Source organism: Oncorhynchus nerka, linkage group LG15 (genome assembly GCF_034236695.1).
Source record: "Oncorhynchus nerka isolate Pitt River linkage group LG15, Oner_Uvic_2.0, whole genome shotgun sequence".
NCBI classification, from domain to species: domain Eukaryota; kingdom Metazoa; phylum Chordata; class Actinopteri; order Salmoniformes; family Salmonidae; genus Oncorhynchus; species Oncorhynchus nerka.
The window spans coordinates 68,449,004-68,476,765 of NC_088410.1; the positions used below are offsets into that span (position 1 = coordinate 68,449,004).

Below are 27,762 nucleotides of genomic sequence, written 5' to 3' on the forward strand. Positions count from 1 at the left end.
ATTCCACATTTTAAGGATGGAAAATGGTTTAAAAATGTATATATGCCTCACATTAATTGCTCAAAAATATAGACTCTTAGCTTTCATCTGACACTCAATTTGACATGTTCCTATGAACATCACATGCTGGTGCTCATGGGTCCTTTTACATGAAAATGACCATATTTCAATATGATTGAATTAGACCTAGCATACTGTTTATATTTTAATGCAGTCATCTCAGGTTTTCATTTTATGCATTTTATAAGTTGCTGGTTTGTATCAATTGCAAAGTATTTTTATTTGTAGTCAACTTTGTTCTGAAGTTATCGGCGGTCACAGAGAGAAGGATAAATCATGTGATTCTTTTTAGCAGAGATCTTCTGTGTATAAAGTGATGTGCGAGGGCAAAAAAGCATCTAATGATGCACTTTTTATATGGCAGTTGGCAACCAACTTTAAGGTGCATTATAACCATCAACTGGACTGAAGTGTGGACCTCAGTTCATCTTTCAATCACCCCCACGTGGGTATATGCTCCTAAAAACCAATCAGGATGCTGACCACACCACTCGCGTAACGTGCGCGAGCATTGCAAAAATAAATTCACACACATGTTATTCAATCATTGCGCCCACACTGCTTGCATGGGTCAACGAGCAATCTGCATAGCCAGGCGCTAAAATCGAACTTGATTCTATTTGTGACGCTCAACGCAATGCAAGTCCCATCCTCTCCCATTGCCTGATTGTTTTTTAGCAGCATATACTCACGTGGGTGATTGAAAGATGAATTGAGGTCCACACCCCAGTCCAGTTGGTGGTGGTAAAGCACCTTAAAGTTGGTTGCCAACCACCATATAAAGTCCAAAGAAAAATAAAAAGACTGAAGGAGGAGAGATTACTAGAAACTTACTCAGTTTACCCTTTTATCTGTGGATTAATTGTTGTAGTAGAGGACCTTGTGCATTTCAGGTAAAATAACAACCCTATGTTTATATCCCAGGACAATTTAGCTAGCAACAGCAAGCTAGCTAGTTAAATTGCCATGAATGTTTCATGCTTATCGACCTGTCCCCAAATTAATATAGTTGGTTCAGAGTTCCTTTTGATATTTCAACCTGCGTGTCCTAATCACGTCGGGTGTGGATGTACAAAATCAACTCGCGTGCGTCTGCAATTTAAATTACGAGCGTTTGAGTACAACGTTAATAACGATGGTTTTGGGAAACAGCTCTGAGATTTAACGATTCTTCTACAAAGGTTCTAATGATGAACTTAGACTTCAGATCGTTTTGGGATACTGAGCCCTGATAAAGTTCCTAACATCCTGAACAAAAATGCACAATTTAGAAATCAAAATCCCAAAGTCAACATTGAAAACCCCCCAAAGCCGATTGGAACTCAATCCAGACAAATGTCACTATTAACAGCTACCTCCATGAGTAACACCAGGACTCTGAGGAGAGGATGCTGTCCTCGCTTATTTCTCCACTGGGTTGTGCTCTGGTGCCACCTCTTGCCAGGGAGGCCGCCAGCTGGTCCAGAGGCCCTAAACTCCTGCAGGCCGACTGAGGAGAACTTGCTGTTGCACTTCATGATGCCCTTCCGGTGGGGCATGCTGAGGGGCTGAGCTGGGCCTGGGGTGTCTGGGCAGAGTCACTGTTGTTTTGGGAGGAGTAGTAGCCATACTCTCGCTTGGCTGGTTTCTTCAAGATGCCTTTGAGGGGCAGCGATGCAACATTTGGGGGCTGGGCCGGGCTGGAGATGTCAAAGTCCTTCGTTGGTTCCTATATCGCTGGGGGCAGAGCCTCTCTGAGGACCTTCTGCTTCAGGCTGCATCGTCTCTTCAGAATGCCCTTGGAGGGCCAAGCGGTGGTCGCATAATGCATGGTTTGGGAGATGATGTTCTCCTTGCACTCCCGTGAGACTGCAGCAGGCAGCACACCTTGGAGCTTTTCTCCAGTAAGGGCTGGGAGTTTCGACATAGCCAACTGTCAATGCTGGCTGGGCCTCCAGACTGCTGTACGGATGCAGAGGTCTTCTCACTTGGTTGTACCAATGTCACAGTCTCACTCTCGGCCAGTAGGAAGTTCTGATAACCCCAGTTGAGCCACCAGTGTCCAGCGATCTCCTCTATGGTAGCTCTGCTCTCAGGTTTCAACATTAGCATCCAGCGAATCAACCCACAGGCATCTGAGACAGTGAGAAAGAAAACATACCTGTGTTTGCTGGGCTGAAATAAGATATTACTAAAACACACCACTTCAGGGCAGATATACATCCCAGTGAGGAGAGGCTGTACTCTGTAAAATACTCACCTGAAGACCCACCTGTTGGTGGGTTTGTGGTAGTTTCCAGTGTTAATCTGTTAGACCAGGTTCTTGTGGTTGTTCCCATCGAAGGGCATGGACCCGTATCCACATCGAGCCCCTTGTATGGCCGCCCGTTAAACATTTCTGGAGAAGCATACATAGGGCTTCCACAAACATCTGCAGGTACTCATCATCACGGTACAGGTTGGACAGCCCAAAGTCAGCAATCTGGAACATCATTCAAATAGAAGTTTGCCATTAGGTACATTCACTAAACAATGAATACTATTAACTACAAATACAAGTGAAAGTAGATGACGGGAATCGTTTGCCGCCCTTATGTGAGAGTTGTTCATGTGTAATTTCTCCAAGCACACTAGTGGAGCGTTAGGTCAATTCCATTTAAATTCTAGTCAATTCCGGAAGTGCACTGAAACTCAAATTCCAATTATGTACAATGCTTGTCAATTGGGAAAATTTGGAATTGGGTTATTTTCTGAATTGACTGGAATTTAAATGGTAAATTGACCCAACCCTGCTGGAGTATGAACGTGTGAGTGCCTCAGACGTGCAAATGCTAAAGATTGTAGATTGTCACAGGTGCTGAGACAGTTGCTCTTTGTCCTTAACTTAATATTGCATTTCCATCTAGTCAAATTTTCTCCAGCTGCAAATCTCGATGCACTATCCCATTCTGTGTGATGGGAAGATACAAACTATTAAGGTCTTCATGATATTAAACAAATAGAGATATGGCTGATATGAGTCTTTTCTATTTGCCCACAGTTACCCACAATGTGAAGCCCTCTGAGCATTTGGAGAAGAAAATAGTTTATTCCAACAGAAGATTGTTCTGGAATGTCAGCTGTGCTCCATTGTACTCCACTCTCCAGGGGTCATGTCCCTAACAGATGCGAGGAGCAATAACTTAAAGTAGCTCAACTTCAAGAAATGCAGGTCAAACTACTTTGGTCTTGCAAATCCTGTTAATTTGTAAAATGTTTAACTATGCTGAATTTCCATTTTCATTTGAGGTAAAGAAAACATACAAGGGCCAGTGAAGATTGAAAAAGAAACACTTTTAGTAACTGTAAAAAGAAAAGTGTTTAGAACATATTACTAAATGTATATTACATTAATACAGAATAGTTACTTTAATGAGGGACCACATTTTATTGGACTGACAATATTCTACCACTAAGGGCAATTCCATACAGCTCAAATAGCAATAAAGTACCAAATATCTTTACATATTTGTAAAAGGACAAACAGAATCTAAGTGGTTCTTAGAGTAATATACAGCAAAACAGTATGGCTCACATCAAAACCATCATCCCAGACACCCTCGACCCACTCGCATACCACTCGCACACAATTCGCATACCGACCCAACAGATCCACAGATGACGCAATCTCTATTGCACTCCACACTTGCCTTCTTCCATCTTGACAAAAGGAACACTGACGTGAGAATGCTGTTCATTGACTACAGTGTTCAACACCATAGTGCCCTCCAATGTCATTACTAAGCTAAGGACCCTGGGATTAAACACCTCCCTCTACAACTGGATCCTGGACTTCCTGATGGGCTGACCCCAGGTGACGAGGGTAGGCAACAACACATCCACCACACTGACCCTCAACACGGGGGCCCCTCAGGGGTGCATGCTTAGTCCCCTCCTGTACTCCCTGTTCACCCATGACTGAGTGGCTGTGCACTAGTCCAACACCATCATTAAAGTTGCAGACGAAATAACCGTGGTAGGCCTGTTCACCAACGACAATGAGACAGGGAGGATGTCAGAGACCTGGCAGTGTGATGCCAAGACAACAACCTCTCCCTCAACGTCAGCAAGACAAAGGAGCTGATCAGACGGCATCCCTAGCCGCATCCTCAGAGCATGTGCAGACCAGCTGGCTGGAGTGTTTACGGACATATTCAATCTCTCCCTATCTCAGTCTGCTGTCCCCACTTGCTTCAAGATATCCACAATTCTTCCTGTACCCAAGAAAGCAAAGGTAACTGAATGAAATGACTATCTCCCCGTAGCGCTCACTTCTGTCATCATGAAGTGCTTTGAGAGGCTTGTTAAGGATCATATCACCTCTACCTTACCTGACACCCTAGACCCACTTTAATTTGCTTACCGCCCCAATAGATCGAACAGACGATGCAATCGCCATCGCACTGCCCTATCCCATCTGGACAAGATGACTACCCATTTAAGAATGCTGTTCATTGACTATAGCTCAGACTTCAACACCATAGTACCCCCAAGCTCATTATTAATCTCGGGGCCCTGAGTCTGAACCCTGCTCTGTGCAACTGGGTCCAGGACTTCCGGATGGGCTGTCCCCAGGCGGTGAAGTTAGGAAACAACATATTCACTTCACTGATCCTCAACACAGGAGCCCCACAAGGGTGCGTGCTCAGCCCCCTCCTGTACTCCCTGTTCACCCATGACTGAGTGGCCATGCACGCCTCCAACTCAATCATCAAGTTTGCAGATGACACAACAGTGATTACCCATAATGACGAGACAGCCTACAGGGAGGAGGTGTGGGCCCTGGCGGAGTGGTGCCAGGAAAATAACCTCTCCCTCAACGTCAACAAAACAAAGGACTTCAGCAGAGGGAGCACGCCCCTGTCCACAGACGGGGGCAGTGGAGAAGGTGAAATGCTTCCAGTTCCTCGGCATACATATCACTGACAATCTGAAATGGTACACCCACACAGACAGTGTGGTGAAGGAGGTGCAACAGCTCCTCTTCAACCTCAGGAGGCTGAAGAATTTTGGCTTGGCCCCTAAGATCCTCACAAACTTTTACAGATGCACAATTGAGAGCATCCAACTGCACCGTCCGCAACCGCAGGGCTCTCCAGAGGGTGTTGTGGTCTGCCCAACCCATTACCGGGGGCACACTGCCTGCCCTCCAGGACACCTACAGCACCCGATGTCACAGAAGGTGAGGTCAGTACAAGTGAATCAAAGCTGGGACCGAGAGATTGAAAAACAGCTTCTATCTAAAGGCCATCGGACTGTTAAATAGCCATCACTAGCCGGCTACCCCCTGTTTACTCAACCCTGCACCTTAGAGGCTACTGCCCTATATACATAGACACGGAATCACTAGTCATTTTAATAATGAAACACTAGTCACTTTAATAATGTTTACATACTGCTTTACTAATTTCATATGTAAATACTTTATTCTATTCTACTGTATTTTAGTCAATTCCATTCCGACATGGCTTCATTCTAATATTTATATATTTCTTAATTCCATTCTTTTACTTTTAGATTTGTGTGTATTGTTGTGAATTGTTAGATACTACTGAACTGTTGGAGCTAGAAACACAAGCATTTCTCTACACCCACAATAACACCTGCTAAATATGTGTATGGGACCAATAAAATTTGATTTGAAAGAATTATAATGTTCCACACACAACAACACAGTCATGAAGATGGCCCGACAACACCTCTGCATGGGCCCCTCAGATACTCAAAAACTTCTACAGCTGCACCATTGAGAGCATCTTGACTGCTTGGCATCCGACCGCAAGGCGCTAGAGGGTAGTGCATACATCACTGGGGCCGAGCTCCCTGCCATCCAGGACCTGTATACCAGGTGGTATCAGAGGAAGGCCCTAAAAATTGTCAAAGACTCCAGCCACACAAGTCATAGACTGTTCTCTCCGCTACCGAACGGAAAGTGGTACCGATGCACCAAGTCTGGAACCAACAGGAACCTGAACAGCTTCTACCCCCAAGCCATAAGACTACTAAATAGTTATTTAAATAGTTAACCAATAGCTACCTGGACTATCGGCATTCACCCTTTTTTAGTAACTCGTTTGACTCATCACATATGCTGCTATTACTGTTTATTGTCTATCCTATTGCAGAGTCACTTTATTTATCCCTACCTACATTTGAAAGAGTAGGGTTCACAAAAGTATGTGAACCCTTTGGAATTACCTGGATTTCTGCTTAAATTGGTCATAACATTTGATCTGATCTTCATCTAAGCCACCTAATAGACAAACAGTCTGCTTAAACTAATATCACACAAATTATTGTATTTTTCTTGTTCTGCGTTAACAGGCAATGCGGTGACTGTTAATTTACCATTGAATCCCAGCTGTCACGTTCTGACCTTTATTTCCTTTGTTTTGTCTTTATTTAGTTGGTCAGGGTGTGAGTTGGGGTGGGCAGTCTATGTTTTGTGTTTCTATGTTTGGTTTCTGTTTCGGCCTAGTATGGTTCTCAATCAGAGGCAGGTGTCGTTAGTTGTCTCTGATTGAGAATCATACTTAGGTAGCCTGGGTTTCACTGTTGGTTTGTGGGTGTTTGTTTCCTGTGTCAGTGTTTGTGCCACACGGGACTGTTTCGGTTTGGTTTATTTCATGTTATTGTTTTGTATTTCATAGTGTTCAGGCTTTTCTTAATAAAATTTGTCATGAAGACTTACCACGCCGCATCTTGGTCTGATCCTTACTCCTCTTCAGACGAAGAGGAGGAAATCTGCCGTTACAACAGCCTACTTCGCCAAATTGTGATGATTTAACAAAAGCGCATTAGCGAAAAAAATCACCATCGTTGCACCAATGTACCTAACCATAAACATCAATGAAAACATCAAGTTAAAATAGATTCATGTTAGCAGGCAATATTAATTGTGTCACTTCTCTTGCGTTCTGTGCAAGCAGAGTCAGGGTATGTGCAGCAGTTTGGACCGCCTGGCTCGTCGCGAACTGTGTGAAGACAATTTTTTCCTAACAAAGACCATAATTAATTTGCCAGATTTTTTTCATAATTATGACATAACATTGAAGTTTTGTGCAATGTAACAGCAATATTTAGACTTAGGGTTGCCACCCGTACATTGTCTTTCTGTTGAACCTGTAAGAACCTTAATGCTTTTTTTCTAGGATTTAGTCGAGGTAGTTTGTACATATAGGTTGGGGTAAAGTGACTATGCATAGATAATAAACAGCAAGTAGTAGCAGTGTAAAAACAAAGGTGGAGGGGGCAATGTAAATGGTCAGGGCGTGACAATGACACAAGTCATTTTTCCAACAATTGTTAACAGACAGATTATTTCACTTATAATTCACTGTATCACAATTCCAGTGGGTCAGAATTTTACAGACACTAAATTGACTGTACCTTTAAACAGCTTGGAAATTTCCATAAAATAATGTCATGGCGTTAGAAGCTTCTGATAGGCTAATTGACATCATTTGAGTCAATTGGAGGTGTACCTGTGGATGTATTTCAAGGCCTACCTTCAAACTCAGTGCCTCTTTGCTTGACATCATGGGAAAATCAAAAGAAATCAGCCAAGAAAATAAATTGTAGACCTCCACAAGTCTGGTTAAGGTACCACGTTCATCTGTACAAACAATAGTAAGCAAGTATAAACACCATGGGACCACGCAGCCATCATACCGCTCAGGAAGAAGATGCATTCTGTCTCCTAGAGATGAACGTACTTTGGTGCGAAAAGTGCAAATCAATCCCAGAACAACAGCAAAGGACCTTGTGAAGATGCTGGAGGAAACAGGTACAAAAGTATCTATATCCACAGTAATTTTGCACGCCCAATTTTTCAGTTTTTGATTTGTTAAAAAAGTTTGAAATATCCAATAAATGTAGTTCCACTTCATGATTGTGTCCCACTTGTTGTTGATTCTTCACAAAAAAATACAGTTTTATATCTTTATGTTTGAAGCCTGAAATGTGGCAAAAGGTTGCAAAGTTCAAGGGGGCCGAATACTTTCGCAAGGCACTATATGTGAAGGTCAAGGAGACATGGTTTGACCTAGTTTGACCGAGTTGTCTTGAAAGCACTAAAAGTCTAGGCTGTTGGAAATTCTAGACTGGATGCGATAACAGCTACACACAAGATTGAAAAGAAGATACATCAATTCCATTTTACAATTATTCTATAAATGTCTAGCATACTTTTACAGCCTTTGTTTTGAGGAAAGAGTCCAGTTTTGATTTTACAGAGGGCATGAAGTCCGTCTAGAGGGTGTGTGGTCAAAGTTCTAACTAGTCTGTTATTATAACGTCTGTCGTTCGAATGAGACCAAGGTGCAACGTGGTAGGCATACATTTTCTTTATTAATATGTTCCACCAAAAAAACTATAAACGGGGCGGCAGTAGCCTAGTGGTTAGAGCGTTGGACTAGTAACCGGAAGGTTGCAAGTTCAAATCCCCGAGCTGACAAGGTACAAATCTGTCGTTGGGAACCATACCCGGCCAACAAAGAAATAGACGAACTAGAATGCCCACCCAAATCACACCCTGACCTAACCAAATAGAGAAATAAAAAGGCTCTAAGGTCAGGGCGTGACAGTACCCCCCCCCCCAAAGGTGCGGACTCCGGCCGCAAAACCTGACTCTATACGGGAGGCTCCGGTTTGGGACGTAGCCCCCGCTCCGCACGCTGATCCCTCCACTTCCGTGGAACCAGACCGTGGATCGTCGCCGGAGACTCCGGACCGCGAATCGTCGCCGGAGACTCCTGACTGTGAATCGTCGCCGGAGGAATCGGACCGCGGACCGCCGCCGGAGATCATCACTGCAGGCTCCAGGCCATGGATCATCACTGCAGGCTCCGGGCCATTGATCATCACTGCAGGCTCCGGGCCATGGATCATCACTGGAGGCTTCGTGCGTGGAGCAGGCACAGGATGTACTAGGCTGGAGACACACACTGGAGGCCGGGTGTATGGAGCTGGCACAGGATATACTGGACCTTGGAGGCGCACTGGAGGTCTGGAGCGTAGAGCTGGCACAACCCGTCCTGGCTGGATGCTCACTTTAGCCCGGCAAGCACTAATATAAGAAGTAGACGGTACATGTTTGGTTTTTGGGTTAAATGTATACATTATGATTTGCCTCTCAACTGTATGTGAACCCCTCTGCAATTTACTGGCACAAACCATTAAAAACTAGGACTTCAAATATGCTATTTGCTCTCTTTCTCTCTTAAACTGCTAGCACAAAGACTACGTGAAAATGTGTTTTTTCATAAAAGATCATGAAAAAATATATAAACTTGCCCAAATCAGCTCTACATAATTCAGCAGGGAGGTGTACAACTACCACACAGTATACCCATTATACCAGTGTAGAAACTAAGTCACCTACATAGGTATTACCATATCTCATTCAATTCACATTCCTTGCAGGAAGAACTGTTTGCAAACCTTTTAAAATGTCCAGAAAGACAGTGGTCTTAGAAAGGTATTTATACTTTAAAATACATGTTTTATGTGAATGGATGTGGATGAAAGAATTCTGCCAGTGTTTTAATGTCCTAGTTTCATATTTGTTTCTTTACCTTCAACTATATATCCAAGTGAGCTTACAGTATGAGGACCTTGGGGATCAGATTTAACATTATACCCATTGACTAAACATATAACAAACAGACACTGCTCAAAAGGAATTGTTTGTGATATTAGGTTCACCACCCTATTCACGAAAATGAATTGCTCCTACATACACCAAGTCCAGTGGTCTTGGCTTGCTAGACACTAAAGCATGCAGAGAAGTTATCAGGTATTATGTTACTGTTTGTTTGAACTTTAGAATGTGCAAAATGACAGCACAGTCTGTGATAGTCTTTTGTAACTCAGAAAAGTTCCAAAACTGTTTTTTAATAATTCCAACACTCAGCTTGTACTGACTGTAATAAACTTGAGCAGTCTATCTCCTTTCCCAGTTTCATCAACAGTTTTGAATGATGCAAAGTAGGTTGTACCTAATAAAGTGACCACTGTATCTATAGACTTTCCAGAATGTGTTCTGGGAATACCCCGGTATTAAACATTTGGCTGTAAGTGTTGAACAGTTGAATCTATTACCTCAGGGGGAAAGCCTGAAAAAGGAAATACTGATACTAGAAAATACATTTTGGGATGTTTAATGTACTTTGATGTAGGTTTGATGTAGCTACAGTAGTTATTATAATTCATGTCCATATTTAAATTTTTTTAATGAACACTGAAAACAAAACAATGAACAACCAACGAACAGTCCTGTAAGGTGCAACACAACACTAAACAGAAAATAACCACCCCACAAAACACAATGGAAAACAGGTTACCTAAATATGGTTCTCATATGGTTCCCCCCCAAAGGTGCGGACTCCGGCCGCAAAACCTGAACCTATAGGGGAGGGTCTGGGTGGGTGTCTTTCCGCGGTGGCGGCTCTGGCGCGGGACGTGGACCCCACTCTACCATAGTCTTTCTCCGCCTCCTTAACCGCCTCCGTGGCCTCTTAAGAGCGGCGACCCTCGCCGCCGACCTCGGACTGGGGACCCTAGCCACGGGTCCCGAATGGACGGGAGACTCCGGCAGCGCCGGGGTGAAGGGCGATTCTGGCATCGCCGGCGTGACAGGCGGCTCTGGCAGCTCCTGGCTGACTGACGGCTCTGGCAGCTCCTGGCTGACTGACGGCTCTGGCAGCTCCTGGCTGACTGACGGCTCTGGCAGCTCCTGGCTGACTGGCGGCTCTGGCAGCTCCTGGCTGACTGGCGGCTCTGGCAGCTCCTGGCTGACTGGCGGCTCTGGCAGCTCAGGACAGACTGGCGGCTCTGGCAGCTCAGGACAGATGGGAGACTCTGGCAGCGCTGGACAGGCGGGAGCACCTGTAGGGAGAAGACGGAGAGACAGCCTGGTGCAGGGGGCTGCCACCGGAGGGCTGGTACGTGGAGGTCGCACCGGACAGACCGCACCGTGAAGGCGCACTGGAGCTCTTGAGCACCAAGCCTACCCAACCTTACCTGGTTGAATGCTCCCCGTAGCCAGACCAGTGCAGCGAGGTGGAATAGCCCGCACTGGGCTGTGCTGGCGAACCGGGGACACCATGCGTAAGGCTGGTGCCATGTACACCGGCCCGATGAGACGCACTGGAGACCAGATGCGCTGAGCCGGCTTCATGGCACCTGGCTCGATGCCCACTCTAGCCCGGCCGATACGAGGAGCTGGAATGTACCGCACCGGGCTATGCACACGCACCGGAGACACCGTGTGCTCCACCGCATAACATGGTGCCTGTCCGGTCCCTCTCGCTCTCCGGTAAGCACGGGGAGTTGGCTCAGGTCTCCTACCTGACTTAGCCACATTCCCCGTGTCCCCCCCAATACATTTTTGGGGCTGCCTCTCGGGCTTCCAGCCGCGCTGCCGTGCTGCCTCCTCATACCGGCGCCTCTCCACTTTCGCTGCCTCCAGCTCTGCTTTAGGGTGGCAATATTCCCCTGCTTGTGCCCAGGGTCCCTTGCCGTCCAAAATCTTCTCCCAAGTCCAGGAGTCTTGTGTTTTCGGCCGCTGCTGCTGCCCGTTACCACGCTGCTTGGCCCTCTTTTGGTGGGTGGTTCTGTAACAATTGTCGTCTGGAGATAGAGAGGAGGACCAACGTGCAGCGTGGTAAGTGTCCATATTTTAAATATTTTAATGAACACTGAAAACAAAACAATAAACAACCAACGAACAGTCCTGTAAGGTGCAACACAACACTAAACAGAAAATAACCACCCACAAAACACAATGGAAAACAGGTTACCTAAATATGGTTCTCAATCAGGGACAACGATTGACAGCTGCCTCTGATTGAGAACCATACCAGGCCAAAAACAGAAATAGAAAATCATAGACAAACTAACCTAGACAACCCACCCAACTCACGCCCTGCCCATACTAAAACAAAAGACAAAACAAAGGAACTAAGGTCAGAACGTGACACCCACATGGTGAACTCATGGAACCTTGCTGTTTTTATTTCTTGGCCACTAGGGGGAGGTGTTATTTTTATTCTGCATTCAGGCTAACAGGAAATACAGAAAAAAGGAGGGAAATTATCCTTTACAGTAGTTTACAACAAGGTTGACTAGGTGTTTTAAAGGTAAACTTTGGCTCCAATGGGTTGTGTAATGCATAAAGATGATCTTTGGGGAACCCTTTGCTACTGGGTGTGGGAAGGGGGCAAAGCACAAACAGTGAGAGAACAATGTAGCACGCAACTGTGAGAGACAGATTTAGTCTTCGAAGCACAACCTTTAGAACTATGGGTTCCAGAAAGCATCTTTAAATGTGTCAACAATGCATACAAATGTGGTCCTCTTTTTTTTTTCCAGTCTTCAATGAGAAGCAAGACTGCTCAATGTGTGCTTTGAATCATCCAGAGAAAAATGATGATCATCGGACCAACTGAGTTTGTCTTTGGGTATTATAACAGTAAGCTATGAAAACTCATGTAGTTTCATCCTTCAATACATTTAGAAGTATGAAACTGTCTTGAAACGTTTTTTTTTGTCAGGGTTATCCTTGTGTTATTATTTCTCTAATGTTCTATAATCATTACACTATTTTATTATTCTACTATGAGAGATACTAGATACATACTATGACAGCAATTCACTGTAATAGGTACACACATTGTATCTGGCACAAGTGATGAGTAAACTGATTTGGATTGAAAAGACTGCCATTGTTGTAATGTTTGATATTACAACGATGTGTGATATCTTTTTTATCAACGCATATGTTTTTGCAAATGTATGCCTTTATTACTATATGATTTATATTGCCTGAATACTCAACGATGATTAACACCTCAGTTATGAGTGCTTCTACCAGGGTTGTGGTCAAATGCATGACATTTAAAGTCAATCCAGCAATTGAACAAAAAACCAATTCAATTTGAAAATGTTCCTAATTGCAAAAGCATGTAACAGAATTAGCTTATTCCAGAACTGTAATTTACATGTAAATAAACATAACCCTGTAGTATCTGTTTAATACTGCAGATAGAATGCTCTGTGTGCCAGAGATGGTACCATTCAGCTTGTCTGGGGGTGGCAGGACTTCAACAAAGCCAAAACAGAAAATGATTGGAAGGGGCCTCTTTGCTGTTAAATTAGAGACGTATAAATAGATGACTGTTGTGCCTTGTAACTACTTTAAAATGTGGAACTGTTGCACTAAAATGCAAACATTGATTTGGTATACAGTTTCAGATTATAAACATTGTCTACTTCATATAGAACAAATTGCACTTGAAATGAACATTTCTTTAAAGATGTTGCAAATAAATGCATATTTTCACTTTTTGTCCTGAGACAATCACTGAATTTTTAAATGCAGTATTTGAGATGTTATGTATTTCTATCAAATCAAAGGTTGTAAAAGTCTACTAGACATTTATAGAATAAATCATACCTAGTTTGATGATTCTGTCATCAGTGACGGTATTGATTTATATAGCTTTAAATTGCATTTTATAGATGTTATTTATTTCTATCAAGTCAACTGGAATTCTTCCTCAAAACAAAGATTCTAAAGCTATGCTAGACATTTATAGAATGAATTATACCTAGTTTGATGTTTCTGTGACAAACGGTGAATTAGTTATTGATTTATACTGCTTTAAATGGCATTTGATAGATTATGTATTTCTATCAAGTCAACTGGAATGTCTACTCAAAACAACGGTTGTAAAAGTATGCTAGACATTTCTAGAATAAATCATATCTAGTTTGATAATTCTGTGACAAACTGTGAATTAGTTATTGATTTTTACATTTTTAAATGACTTGTGGTGAATGTCTGTTGAATGTCTGTTGAATGTCCGAATGTGTGAATATAAAATCAACTTCACCTTGGTGATTCAAACAGACCACACAGAGCCCCAGGACAGCAACACAATTAGACCCAACCAAGTCATGGGAAAACAAAAAGATAATTACTTGACATATTGCAAAGAATTAACAAAAAAAACCAGAGCAAAATGTTAATGCTATTTGGCCCTAAACAGGGAGTACACAGTGGCAGAATACCTGACCATTGTGACTGACCCAAAAGTTTAGTAAAGCTTTGACTATGTACAGACTCAGTGAGCATATCCTTGTTATTGGCAGGGGCCGCTGTAGGCAGACCTGGTTCTCAAGAGAAGACTATGTGCACACTGCCCACAAAATGAGGTTGAAACTGAAACTGAACTTCCTAACCTCATGCCAAATGTATGACCATATTAGAGACACATATTTCCCTCAGATTACATAGATCCACAAAGAATTAGAAAACAAATTCAATTTTGATAAATGCCCGTATCTATTGGGTGAAATACCGCAGTGTGCCATCACAGTAGCAAAATATGTGACCCGTTGCCACAATAAAAGGGAGACCAGTGAAGAACAATCCCCATTGTAAATACCAGCCATATTTATATTTTCCTTTTTGTACTTTAACTATTTGCACATTGTTACATTATATATTTTTGCCTTTATTTAACTAGGCAAGTCAGTTAAGAACAAATTCTTATTTTCAATGACAGCCTAGGAACAGTTGGTTAACTGCCTGTTCAGGGGAAGAATGACAGATTTGTACCTTGTCAGCTCGGGGATTTGAACTTGCAACCTTTCGGTTGCTAGTCCAACACTAGGCTACCCGTCCGCCCCAATATAGCCATATTTGAAATGTCTCTATTCCTTTGTCACGTTTGTTAGTGTAATGTTCACTGTTCATTTTGTATTGTTCTTTTCACTTTTGTTTATTATCTATTTCTCTTGCTTTGACAATGTAAATATATTTCCCATGTCAATAAAGCCCTGAATTAATAGGAATTTCAATGGCCAATGAATGGTCACGTTGTCATGCTGCGTCACGCAATCCCTTCCAGAAATCAGGGATCGAGTCGAGAAACCTGCCTATTTTCCTCGTAATGTCACAATTTCAAAGCTATGCGAGAACAAGTTAATTATCTCATCCAATATGTGTAATGCTGTGTGTCTTATTCCAGTAATTTATGCAAATATTGGATTTTTGAGCTCGCACCCAATTTACTCCCATTCACTCCTTGAAGATGTGCGCGCCTTGTCCCATAATCCCCCAGAATGCACCGCGCGGGCGTTAATACCAATCGAATGGAGTTTACAATTTAATTTCTTAAAAGTATCTCTGGTTAGACATCAAATTAGCAGGGTCTCGGTAGATAGCACCAGTTTAAAAAAAATGCTTGAGGGGGCTCACGTAATGACGTCGGTTGGGGTAATGTGGCAATTATTTTAAAACAGATTAGCATGGAATACGATGCCTGGTTTGCTGGCTAGGACAGGAAGGTAAATTAAGCTACGGAGCTAGCTAGCGTAGTTGGCATTTCTCAATTCACTAACTTTGAGACCCTGCTAGCTAGTTAGGGCTAGAAACAGTGTACAGCTAATGTTAGCTAAGCCAGTCGTTTGTTCAATTATTTTGGAGGACATTGGCTATCAATTCAATTCAAGGGCTTTATCCAGTAGTTAACTTCCAATGGCAATTAAACTGGCAATTAGACTGGGACCCATATGTCTACTATATTCGGTTCATAGGGTGGTAACGTTACGTTAGTATTAAAGAGAAGAACGTTCTCCCATTTGTGTCTCATTGCAGACTCGAATTGCCATGGAGGGGATCGGTGGCGGAAATTTGCAGAAAGTGACTCCTTTAGCTCGAGAATTAACCCGGATCTTCAACGGCTACAATAAACACTCCATACAACTAAAAAATAATCTGAAAGAGACCAACGCATTTTTCCGGGAAATAAAACAGAACTACAGTAATGCCTGCGCATCGGCCGCCAGCTCCGAGGCAGCTGCTCTGGAGGCAGGTAAGATGTGCAGCTCTTCGGATTTGTTACCAATATAATTAACCATGGCATCATCACAACATAATGTAGAGTAAAACTCCCACATTTCTCAGAATACATCGTGCTTCGCTAAACATGGGTAGGGTTAGGCCTTATTGAATGTCACACACTGTTCTTGAGGTTACATTTATCCATGGTGGCTTCATGCAGCTACAGTACTTATATGCCTGTCATTGAATGACCCTGTGATTATTTTACATTCTACAGTAATTATCATTTTGTTGTCTTACATTTGGATCACAATCAGTGAAATGATAAAGAACATGATAAACCCATTTTATTAACATGTAGGCCTATCCTGACTAGCATTTGAGAAACTTATATTCAGAAAAAAAGTATGCATTTACTACTTACTCTGGATATGAGTGTCTGCTAAATTACCAAAAATCTCACACAAAAAAATACAGATTTTGCCTTTGTTGAGTGACCACTCAAACTCTTGAATTGTAATATGATTGTTGTTTCCAGCATAAAGCCCATCGACAAGCCCCGTAAACATATCCGACCACAAACACAGGAACGTCTGTCACTCTATATTAGCCATAGTTTGAATGGAAACTCTTCTGATTGTGGTCATTCTAGGAGGATTGGAAACGGCACAGCAGAATTGATACACATCCCATAATGTTCTAATTGGGAATGTGTGCAAGTTCTGCTGAGGTAGGGCATTTTCTACAGGGCACACAGGGTTCCGACCTGTACTCAATCTATATACAGTGGTGGGATGGCAAAACAGGTGGATAACTATTATTGGGGCGGCAGGGTAGCCTAGTGGTTAAAGCGTTGGACTAGTAACCAAAAGGTTGCAAGTTCGAATCCCCGAGCTGACAAGGTGCCGTTCTGTTTTGTTCTTAACTGACTTGCCTAGTCAAATAAAGGTAAAATAAAAATGAGCTGAACTGTCTTTTGAATGGGTGATGAGGTAGGCTTAAATGTCTTGTTTCCCCTCTGGGGAAAAAACAAGATTGTTCTCTCCCGGAAAGAGATTTCCTTGCCAACACGTTGACTGTAGAAAATGCATTAAATAGGATTTTAGAGGGAAAGAATGAAGAGATTAGGACCAGTAAGTCTTTCTCAACAATAGGACATAAAGTGCCACAAATATGCAGAGATTCCCACTTAAGGAACTGAGGCTAAAAGGAAACATGTACTGGTGGTGATAAACATAGAAGTAGTCACTAAACTAGTTGATTTGGGGATTGCCTGACCTCAAAGTAAGTGGGCTGATGAGCAGGGTGTGGGTGTGATTCTCACGTTCCTGTTTAGGAGATTAGTTCTTTTGAGCCAAGGTATACTGGTGGTGGTGGTGAGGAGGAGGAGGAGATTACCAAGTCTGGAAGCCACTTCACCATTTTCTGGATTTGGGTTCACTCAAACATTGTTTGAAGCTTTGTTTTACTATTGACCGGTGCAACTGATTTTGGGATTGTATATCGATTCGCTGTCCATAAATGTGTCAACTGATGTATTAGTTTGTCTCTGAATTGTTTAATCAAACTTTTTGCTGCCAGCTCCTGATATCAGGGCATAAAAACTACAATCTGTGTCCTGAATTATCCTAGTGTGCATGTGCGGCCCAGCTGTATCCAGACCCAAGATTTCCCTGGCTGGCTAGCTGAACTTTGCTAGTTTTTGTCCTCATTGCCAAACTTTATACATTGCACCCTCAACTTCAATACTCCTTTCCTAGTTATACAATCATCGAACAAAGAAATGTACTGGAAAGAAACTTGAAAATTATTTATTTTGTTGAAAAGTCATGACTGGTTCGAGCTATCATTGCTATTTAACACAGATCTAAGTTCAGTTTTGAGATCCAGCGCCGTCATTGGCGTAGGTTTTGCTGGACGTTTCTTACTGGTCTTGAAAATGTGACGGCTTCTCCCCGCATGGTTCAATGGGATATGTAGTGATTTTGCCAACACTGCTAGATATGTACAGTATTGTACTCTTCTCCTTTTTTAAAACTCTTTGTTGATTTAAATCAGACTTTATTAGTATAATGAGTTATCCAGGAATGTCAAGTTAATTGACTTAAGAAAATAGCAACTCCACATAATGTCAATGGCTACAATTAATGGCTAAATTACTTCCGGACACAAAGGCTCTACTGAGCTCCTCCTCACCACTGTATACGGCTGTCATTTAAGCCCAACCTTCCTGTCCCAAAGGGATTTCAGTCTACGAAAGCTGAGCTACGGAGCTCTGTTTGTGTTGCATTCCAAAAATTCTGTCGCGCTAAAGTTTGTATCACTATGTAGAGAGCTACTCTGTAGAGCAGGGATGGGCAACTTTTAATGGGGGTGTGGGACAGAAAAAAATCTTTATTCATCATGTGAGCAGAATATTTTAACAACCCCCTCTTGACAGCAGAGAGAGAAAATGTGTTTTGAAGTGAATTTCCTGAAAGTCTATACATTTTGCCATGGGGCATAGAGAGAATGTTGCAATTTTAAAGCATGTTTGCTGCAATTCTACACATTCTGTCATGGGGCGGAGAGAAATGTTTGCAGTTTGGAATATGATATCTGAGTGAGAGTCACTAACATAATTGATGGGGCCCCGATTGGTCATTTGACCATGATTACTATAGGTTTAGATAAGTTAGCTGGCTAAACTATCTAAATAATGTTAGCAGATATGGGCTAATTGACTGCTCAAAAGTAGGAGGACCGCTAGTTGTCCATTTTTAAGGCAGCGGTTCTCAACTGGTTGAATTATTGACATGAAAAAGGTGGGACTGTTGTTCCCTTGTCATACAATTGGTACATTTACTATCCAATATAGCATTAAAAGTAGTTTTTCGGATTGGATTTTGGCAACATAAAATCACGATGCGAATATTGGATCGCGACCTGGTTCAATTTGGGTACTGAGGTAAAGCCAGTTGAAAACCACAGCTTTAAGGTGTGTTTGGGCTTAGTATCTCCACTAGTACACACACTTGCATCCACATTTCCAATAATGTTTTTCAACATTCTCATTCTTTCAATCTAGTGCATCTAGAATGTCAAATTTAATGGGAAAAGCCAATCTAACCATACCCTTCCCATCAAGTGGGCCTATACAATATGTATGTATCTTTGTCAAACCTTCATAGTAAAGGCTAACAAACCACAGTGGCTGTCATGCTAGATGACATGCTTCAAGCTCTAGTAATCGTTTGTTTGACATTTTTAAAGTGAAAAATCGGAGTCTGTTATTGTGGAATTGCCCCGTAGACAGTACATTAGGTATCTTTTTAAAAATGCATTTCCTGTGGTTCAATCATTCATTGGATTGTTCCTGCATCAATAATGTTTTAGGTCAAACACTAGGCAGGGTAATACCAGATTAACAGTTGCAGAGCAACAGGATGGTGATAGAGGGAGAAAAGAAGGGGTGGGGAGGGAGAAAGGAGTGGTATTCCATTTCTGGCCTCTGTTCTTTGTCTCTTGTTTAACCGAAATAGACAATGACTCAGCATCATGGAGGATTATGACCACTTCCTGTGATGAGCCAGGATGAATTGTTTGTTGTTAATATGGGTTGCCACGGAGATGGGTCAGGAGATAACAGATGAGTCTGAGGGGCTTTGAAGTAAACACAATAGATTATCCCTCAGGCCTTTCATATGCCAGAAGTGCAGACAGAGCGATGCCAGACACCAGTTCTCAACAGGTCCAGTTAAAGCTGAAGCAAGTTATTTCTGTATTGTAAGCCAATCATTGAAATTTGCTCAAAGATAAAGTGGATTGTTTTGTTGGTGTTATATAACATTACATTGTATTATCAACATATGCAGATTGTTTCTAAGTCTAATACCTGAAGAATAAAGGTTCCTTCCTTACCCCTCAGAAGGGAGAGGCACAATGACCCAAGCCCCCCCTGGCCCCCAGCACTATTCCCTTCTATACATCAAATCAAACTTTATTTGTCACATGCCCGAATAAGTGTAGACCTTACTGTGAAATGCTTACTTAGAAGCCCTTAACCAACAATGCAGTTGAAGAAATGGTTAAGAAAATATTTACCAAATAAACTAAAGTAAAAAGTAACACAATAAAATAACGAGGCTATATACAGGGGGTACCGGTACCGAGTCAGTGTACATGTTAGTTGAGGCAATTTGTACATGTTGGTAAGGGTGAAGTGACTGCATCGATGATAGTTAGCAGCAGTGTAAAAAACAATTGGGGGGTCAATGTAAATAGTCTGGTGGCCATTTGATTAATTGTTCAGCATTCTTATGGCTTGGGAGTAGAAGCTGTTAAGGAGCCTTTTTGATCCTGGACTTGGTGCTCTGGTACCGCTTTCTGTGCGATAGCAGATGACTTGGGTGACTGGAGTCTTTGACAATTTAATGGGTTTTCCTCTGACGCCGCCTATTACATAGGTCCTGGATGGCAGGAAGCTTGGCCCCAGTGATGTACTGGGCTGTACGCACTACCCTCTGTAGCGTCTTATGGTCAGATGCTGAGCAGTTGCTGTACCAGGCGATGTTGTACCTTCTACATGTTGTACCTTCTCCTCCCAGGTCAGCTGAGCTACATCTTTTTCCCCCGGCATGAAGAGGAGTTCCTGCACAGCAGCGTGGGCAGCGCCCCCTACATCCTGGTTCTTGGCCAGGACTGTGCCGCACGCTACCAGCTGCTCAACTGCCTGCTGGGGGAGCGGCTCCTGCCCCTAGGTCCCGTGGCGGGCGAGGCCTGCAATGGCGTTCATGGCACGGCCTGCAAGAGGAGGAAGCTGTGCTTCACCCACGGGCGCCAGACGCGGCTCAGCCTGGCGCTGCCCGGCCAGTATGAGCTGGTGCACCAGCTGGCGGCCCACTGTGGGCGCTGGGATACGGTGCCCAGGGAGGATCTGGAGATCCAGGAGGAATGTGAGGACCCCGCCCACAGACTGGCCGAGCTGGAGATCACCCTGCACCACCCTCTGCTACAGGTACACCAGGGTTTCCGTTATCCTTAATTGCTTCTGATAATTGTTTCTGCTGGTGTGAAATGTGTTTAACAGTTTTGATTAGTGATGCACCGATATTACATTTTTGACCGAAACCGATATTTTCCTTGTCGCAAAAAACAATGCTGATATAAAACATTTTAGTGGCCTTTTAAGCATTCTTGTACAGTTGAATAGTTAACACGCACACATGGACGCAGCGGTCTAAGGCACTGCATCTCAGTGCAAGAGGCATCACTACAGTCCCTGGTTCGAATCCAGGCTGCATCACATCCGGCTGTGATTGGGAGTCCCATAGGGCGGCGCACAATTGGCTCAGCGTCGTCTGGGGTAGGCCCGCCATTGTGAATAAGAATTTGTTCTTAACTGACTTGCCTAGTTAAATAAAGGTTACACACACACACCACGCTGACCAACACATTATTTTGTTGGCATTTACATATGTCCCCACTACCAGTAAAACATAATCAAAACATTTCTTTCACTTACTTGCTGTGCTGTTTCGTTGTTCAGTTTGTCTCATTCAGGATTTCTACGGAACGCCATTTGGGTCTTTGCATGTCAAAAAAGATACATCAAATAACACTGTTTGACGTGTCAAATAAGCTCGCTTACCTGAATATCACAGCACGTCACAATTTAATGCGTTCATACATTCATACTTTTACGTAGTTATTACAAATGTATTACAAATTGATTACACGATCACTCGAATTTCATATGTCACAACGATTCATTGATACATATGCTATGATGCTGGTAGTTGTCTCGCGCACCTACAGTGCTGGTCATTAAAAAAAAGCTAGCTAGCTGATGGATGCGAACAATGTTCTTCCACAAAAACATGGCAAAACGAAAATCTGTTTCAGTAGCTATAGTTGGCTAGCTAACTTAATAGCTATGTGTCATCTAAAATAACCCTAATTTATAAGACAGTTCTTATTTGATTAACGGTGGTCGGACCCATCCGTGAAGCTAGCCACAATATGGATTAGCCACAATGGAGAACTTTGTGGTTAGCCTTCAAAATAAAAGTATGTCATTGACAGTGACGCAAATAGTATAATTATGCCATAATTGAATAGATCATGCTAAACGAGGTTGGAATGTTATATAAAATCAACGAAAGACAATTTGACAATCTGACGTAACACTGGATGTATTATACTTTAGAATTGCATTGTGGGCATACTTATTTCACTGTGCAGTCTTGCCTATGGATTGTGGATCAATGACATGGGGTATCAGTCTACTCCGTGACACCCAGAGAACATTACTGTCGTAGCTCTTATTGCGGGACTCTGAAACAACTGAACTGAGCCACATTTATTGTTAACCTATGTGTATTGAACACTATTCCTGAGGAAAAACTATACTGTGAATATTTTGGAGTCTGATAACTCTGAGGAGGATGTTGGGGGGGGTGTGTATCTTGCATATTGAGTAGACTGATACCCCGTTTCATTGATCCCCAATCCTTAAGTAAAGATGTACAGTGCAATATGAATGTCAATACACACCATAGGCTGACTGGGGAGGTGATTTCACACACTCACAGTTCCAAGATAAGAGCTACAATGCTCATTTTTGTGTAAACTCTAAACAGTTGTGTTCTGTGGGTGTCACCGAGTAGACTGATACCCCATTTCATTGCTTCACATTCCAACCTTTAACATTATATAGTCTAAATATGACATGATTCCTTCTGCATCACTTTCAAAGAGGTACTTTTATTTTGAAGGCAAACAGCAAATTCCACTATTGTGCCCTATCCTTATTGTGGCTAGCTTCACAACACATAACCCGGTACGGTTGAGCCTCACAAGCCAGATGAAGCTAGCCGGCTGCTTATAATGTTAGCTTTGGGCGACAGGGTTAAGTAGCTGGCTAGCTATTTATTTTCATGAAGTACAATTTCAATAGGCAAACAACAAGTGGCTACTTAGCTAGTACTTACTCACAAAGATTCCTAAATCATTGCTAAGTATAGTGAAAATAACTGCAGTTTCTACTGGTCATTGTTTACAGGCTAGTTGTATTGGTGCTAGCCAGGTACCAAGCTAAAGCTAGCTAGCTACCCCAGTTGCGGTCAAACAAATAATGCTTTATTACCAACCTGGTATTGTTAACACATTGTTTGTGGCTGGTGTTTGCTTGTTTGCAGACTTTTTTTGTACAGTTTTGACAGTGCTATAGATAGTAGTGGTGGCGCTTGGCTTGCTCGTGCAAATTCAGAAAACACAACATTCCATAATAGAACTGTTATTTGACTTTTTTGACAAGCAAAGACCAAAACGGCGTTCCATAGTATGTCGTGAAACTAATAGCAGTGACGCTATTACTGTGTAACTCCGGTAGGGCAACATCTGGAAAAATAGTGCACTTGGTAACGTTAGTGTGTACCGGTGCTCGACCAGTTGCGAAAGCCAACATCACCCACAACAGAGAGCGGTTGATTGTCAAGGGCAATAAATTCCATTATCTTGGCGTTAATGGATTTCGCCTTTGAGTTGTCTTGCTGAAGTTCTTACTCTATCAAATGATTGCTTGACTTGTTGACTGCTCGATCCACACAGCAGACATTATGGGCTAGGTTAGGAATGCTGTGTTGAACGTGTAGCGCAATTTTACGTGGTGTCATTACGTCATGTATCGACGTTATATAGGTATGCACGTCAGCTTTGGCATCAGTTTTGCACTGGCTTAACAAGACATTGGGCTGATACCGATGTTGGCATTTTTAGCAAATATCGTCCAATTCAGATATGTTAACTGATATATCGTGCATCCCTAGTTTTGATGGCCATGATTAAAATAACTACTTTTTATTTCTCAACTTTATTTGAATATTTATGAAATGCATATTGTTATATTTGGTAGCACACTTTGTTTTTCTTCGACTCAAACCCCATTCGATGCGTGGCACGGATGTGGGTGGGGCTAGGTCTACATAAGGGTGCTAATTTGAAAAGAAACCCACAAAAGCTCTGAAGGCCGATACGTAAAGCTTATTAACCTCTTACCTCTACCTGGGACGCTTGCGTCCCAACTAGAGCTCTGGAAATGCAAATGTGCTACGCTAAATGCTAATAGTATTAGTTAAAACTCAAAAGTTCATTAAAATACACATGCAGGGTATCAAATTAAAGCTACACTCGTTGTGAATCCAGGCAACAAGTCAGATTTTTAAAATGCTTTTCGGCGACAGCATGAGAAGCTATTATCTGATAGCATGCACCAATACACTACAACAGAAAAGCACAGCAGGGGACGTAAACAAAATAATTAGCATTTCGGCGTTACACAAACCGCACAATAAAATAGAAAACAGTCATTACCTTTCACCATCTTCTTTGTTGGCACTCCTAGATGTCCCATAAACACTATTGGGTCTTTATTTCGATTAAATCGGGCCATATAAAGCCAAGATATCGTTATATGTAGACTGTGTGATAAACGAAAAAAACAGCGATTTCACAACGTAACGTCATTTTTAAAATTCAAAAAGTAGACGATAAACTTTCACAAAACACTTGAAATACGTTTGTAATGCTACTTTAGGTATTAGTAAACGTTAATAAGCGATAAAATTCATCCGTAGGCGATGTACATATCATTAGCTGTCGTCTTGGAAAAAATTTCAGGAGAGAGCTCTTCCGGAATGATCTGGGCGGAGACCGGAGGTACGTCGTGCCCCTCTTTCGGTTCAACCAAGAATCAAAGAGGATTAAATTCACAAGATACTCGACTACATGGGGATGCTGTGGGAGTTGAATGCTCGGTCTTATCTAATTCGTCTCACTGTTAACAATTGCTGGAAGTGGCGCAAGGATATTTATTTCCATTTTCTGTGATCAGGTTTTCCTGCGCTTTCCGATGTAACGCACGTTATGTAATAGCCACAGTCGTGATTTAACCAGTTTTAAAAACGTCCGAGGGTTTCCTATACACACATTCTAACCATATGAACGTACTATATTCCTGGCATGAGTAGCAGGGCGCTGAAATGTTGCGCGATTTTTAACAAAATGTTCAAAAAAGTAGAGGGTAGGAGCAACTAGTTAAAGAGCAGTGATCCTATCAAGAGTTGTGGGTGGATTCCTAATAATTTTCCATCTCAACTGCTACCATACACCTGCAAAAAAGATAGCTCAGATGTGCGAGAGCCTTTTGAATTACTCAATTGGTAATTGCAGAGCTCCTCCATTCATGAACATAGTCTGCCTATCGCTGCCTATCATCACGTCACCTAACACTTTGCAATGTGAGCTGGAGGTAGTAAGCATTTTGAAAACGCAGTGCATTTGCAAAGTATTCAGGCCCCTTGACTTTATCCACATTTTGTTACGTTAGTCGTATTCTAAAATGTATTATTGTTTTTTCCCCCTCAATCTATAAGCAATACCCCATAATGAAAAATCAAAAACAGGTTTTTGGAATTTTTACAAATGTAAACTCAGCAAAAAAAAGAAATGTCCTTTCACTGTGAACTGTTTATTTTCAGCAAACTTAACATGTATAAATATTTGTATGAACATAAGATTCAACAACTGACATCAACTGAACAAATTCCACAGACATGTGACTAACAGAAATTTAATAATGTGTCTCTGAACAAGGGGAGGGGGGGCACCCACCAGCTACATTAAGTACTGCAGTGCATCTCCTCATGGACTGCACCACATTTGCCAGTTCTTGCTGTGAGATGTTACCCCATTCTTCCACCGAGGCACCTGCAAGTTCCCGGACATTTCTGAGGAGAATGGCCCTAGCCCGCACCCTCCGATCCAACAGGTCCCAGACGTGCTCAATGGGATTGAGATCCGGGCTCTTCGTTATCCTGTTGGAAGGTGAACCTTCGCCCCAGTCTGAGGTCCTAAGCACTCTAGAGCAGGTTTTCATCAAGGATCTCTCTATACGTTGCTTTGTTCATCTTTCCCTCGATCCTGACTAGTCTTCCTCCTGCTGAAAACATCCGCACAGCATGATGCTGCCACCACCATGCTTCACTGTAGGGATGTTGCCAGGTTTCCTCCAGACGTGATGCTTGGCATTCAGGCTAAAGACTTCAGCTAAAGGCTGTCATGTGCCTTTTACGGACTAGTGGCTTCCGTCTGGACATTACCATAAAGGCCTGATTGGTGGAGTGCTGCAGAGATGGTTGTCCTTCTGGAAGGTTTTTTACAGAGGAACTTTAGAGCTATGTGTTCGTGACCATCGGGTTTTTGGTCACCTCCCTGACAAAGGCCCTTCTACCCCGATTGCTCAATTTGGCCGAGCCGCCAGCTCTAGGAAGAGTCTTGGTGATTTCTAACTTCTTCCATTTAAGAATGATGGTCACTGTGTTCTTTGGGACCTTCAATGCTGCAGAAATGTTTTGGTACCCTTCCCCAGATCTGTGCCTCAACACAATCCTGACTCGGAGCTCTACGGATAATTCGCTTTGACCTCATGGCTTGGTTTTTGCTCTGACATGCACTGTCAACTGTGGAACCTTATATAGACAGGTGTGTGCCTTTCCAAATCATGTCCAATCAATTGAATTTGCGACAGGTGGACTCCAATCAAGTTGTAGAAAAATCAAGGATGATCAATGGAAACAGGATGCACCTGAGCTCAATTTCAAGTCTGAACACATAGCTTTTTATTTGTAATACTTTAGCAAAAAATGTCCAACCTGTTTTCGCTTTGTCGTTATGGGGTACTGTGTGTAGATTGATGAACAGTTTTATTTTTATTTCATCAATTTTAGAATAATGCTGTAACATACAATTTGGAAAAAGGGAAGTGGTCTGAATACATTTGGACATTTTCCAGCAACAGCCATGTTTGCATTCATTTTAAAATCAAACTAATTGTGACTTAGTTTGAAAATGAACTACATAACATAATGGTAAAAATAAACTGGGTAAATTAAGATGGCATAGGCCTCCTCACAATACAGGTGTGTGCATATTCAATAGGATTGTGCATGCATTGTTATTGAGCTTGTTTTGGCTGATGAGTACAGTGTATGGTTCTACAGATGACAATCTGTTTGCTTTCCATTTGGGACTTATTAATCTGCTGATCAACATTGGCATAGGACATAATATAGCCACTGCTGTTAGTTTGAGAATATAAAATAACATCTATTCAATGCAACTTATTTTTTTGTTGTCATTTTCCTTCAGCTGTCAGGAAGCATCTCTAAACAACCCAGGATGAAATTTGAAACAACTCAATTGGATAGTAACACCATCTGTCAAGAAATGGGCGTGTTGTAACTTGATCCTATGCTACGACTGGATAGAGTGAAGCTGTAACTCTGCTTCCTTTCACATCTCTCTCCATTGCTCATGTCACTTGGTGTTGTTCACTGCTGCTATGAGAACTAGCTCAATGGCGATGCCGTTTGCTACCAAGCCATAAATGTTCATAAGGTGAAACGACGATGGAAGTTCTGTCTGAATGGCTCATATCTGCCCGTAGTTTGAGAAGTGAGAATGCACACAGGCGCGCTGATCTACAGCTTTCTTGGTCCATAAACATTCCACCTTTTTATTTTGGAATTTTTAAACACTACTTTCTTTCCCTATTATGACAGTCATCTAATCTGACTAGCAACTGTCAATTTACAGATACGATGATGGCTGGTCAGATCAGCACACTAGTAAATACATTGAACAAAAATATAAACGCAACATGTAAAGTGTTGTTCCCATGGATCATGAGCTGAAATCTAAGGTCTCAGAAATGTTCCATATGTATAAAGTTTATTTCTCTCCAATGGTGTGTACAAATTTGTTTACATCCCTGTTATTGAGCATTTCTCCTTTAC

General features: G+C 42.3%; 1 protein-coding gene and 1 pseudogene across 4 annotated transcripts in view; one reads left to right on the forward strand and one right to left on the reverse strand.

Moving 5' to 3' along the window:
• Positions 1-1,411: 1,411 nt before the first annotated feature.
• LOC135559840 (NUAK family SNF1-like kinase 2) lies at positions 1,412-11,755 on the reverse strand (annotated as a pseudogene).
• Positions 11,756-15,188: 3,433 nt separating this feature from the next.
• Positions 15,189-27,762, forward strand: part of dstyk (dual serine/threonine and tyrosine protein kinase) — a 48,823-nt gene continuing 36,249 nt past the window's right edge. The window contains exons 1-3 of one of the 4 annotated variants that reach the window (XM_065001842.1): positions 15,189-15,361; positions 15,743-15,959; positions 20,515-20,924. In XM_065001842.1, coding sequence (XP_064857914.1) covers positions 15,326-15,361; positions 15,743-15,959; positions 20,515-20,924 — 663 coding nt within the window. In that variant the 5' untranslated portion in view covers positions 15,189-15,325. Of the gene's footprint in view, positions 15,433-15,742; positions 15,960-20,514; positions 20,925-27,762 lie in introns of all 4 variants that reach the window. The other 3 variants (XM_065001843.1, XM_065001841.1, XM_065001840.1) reach the window with 3 other exon arrangements.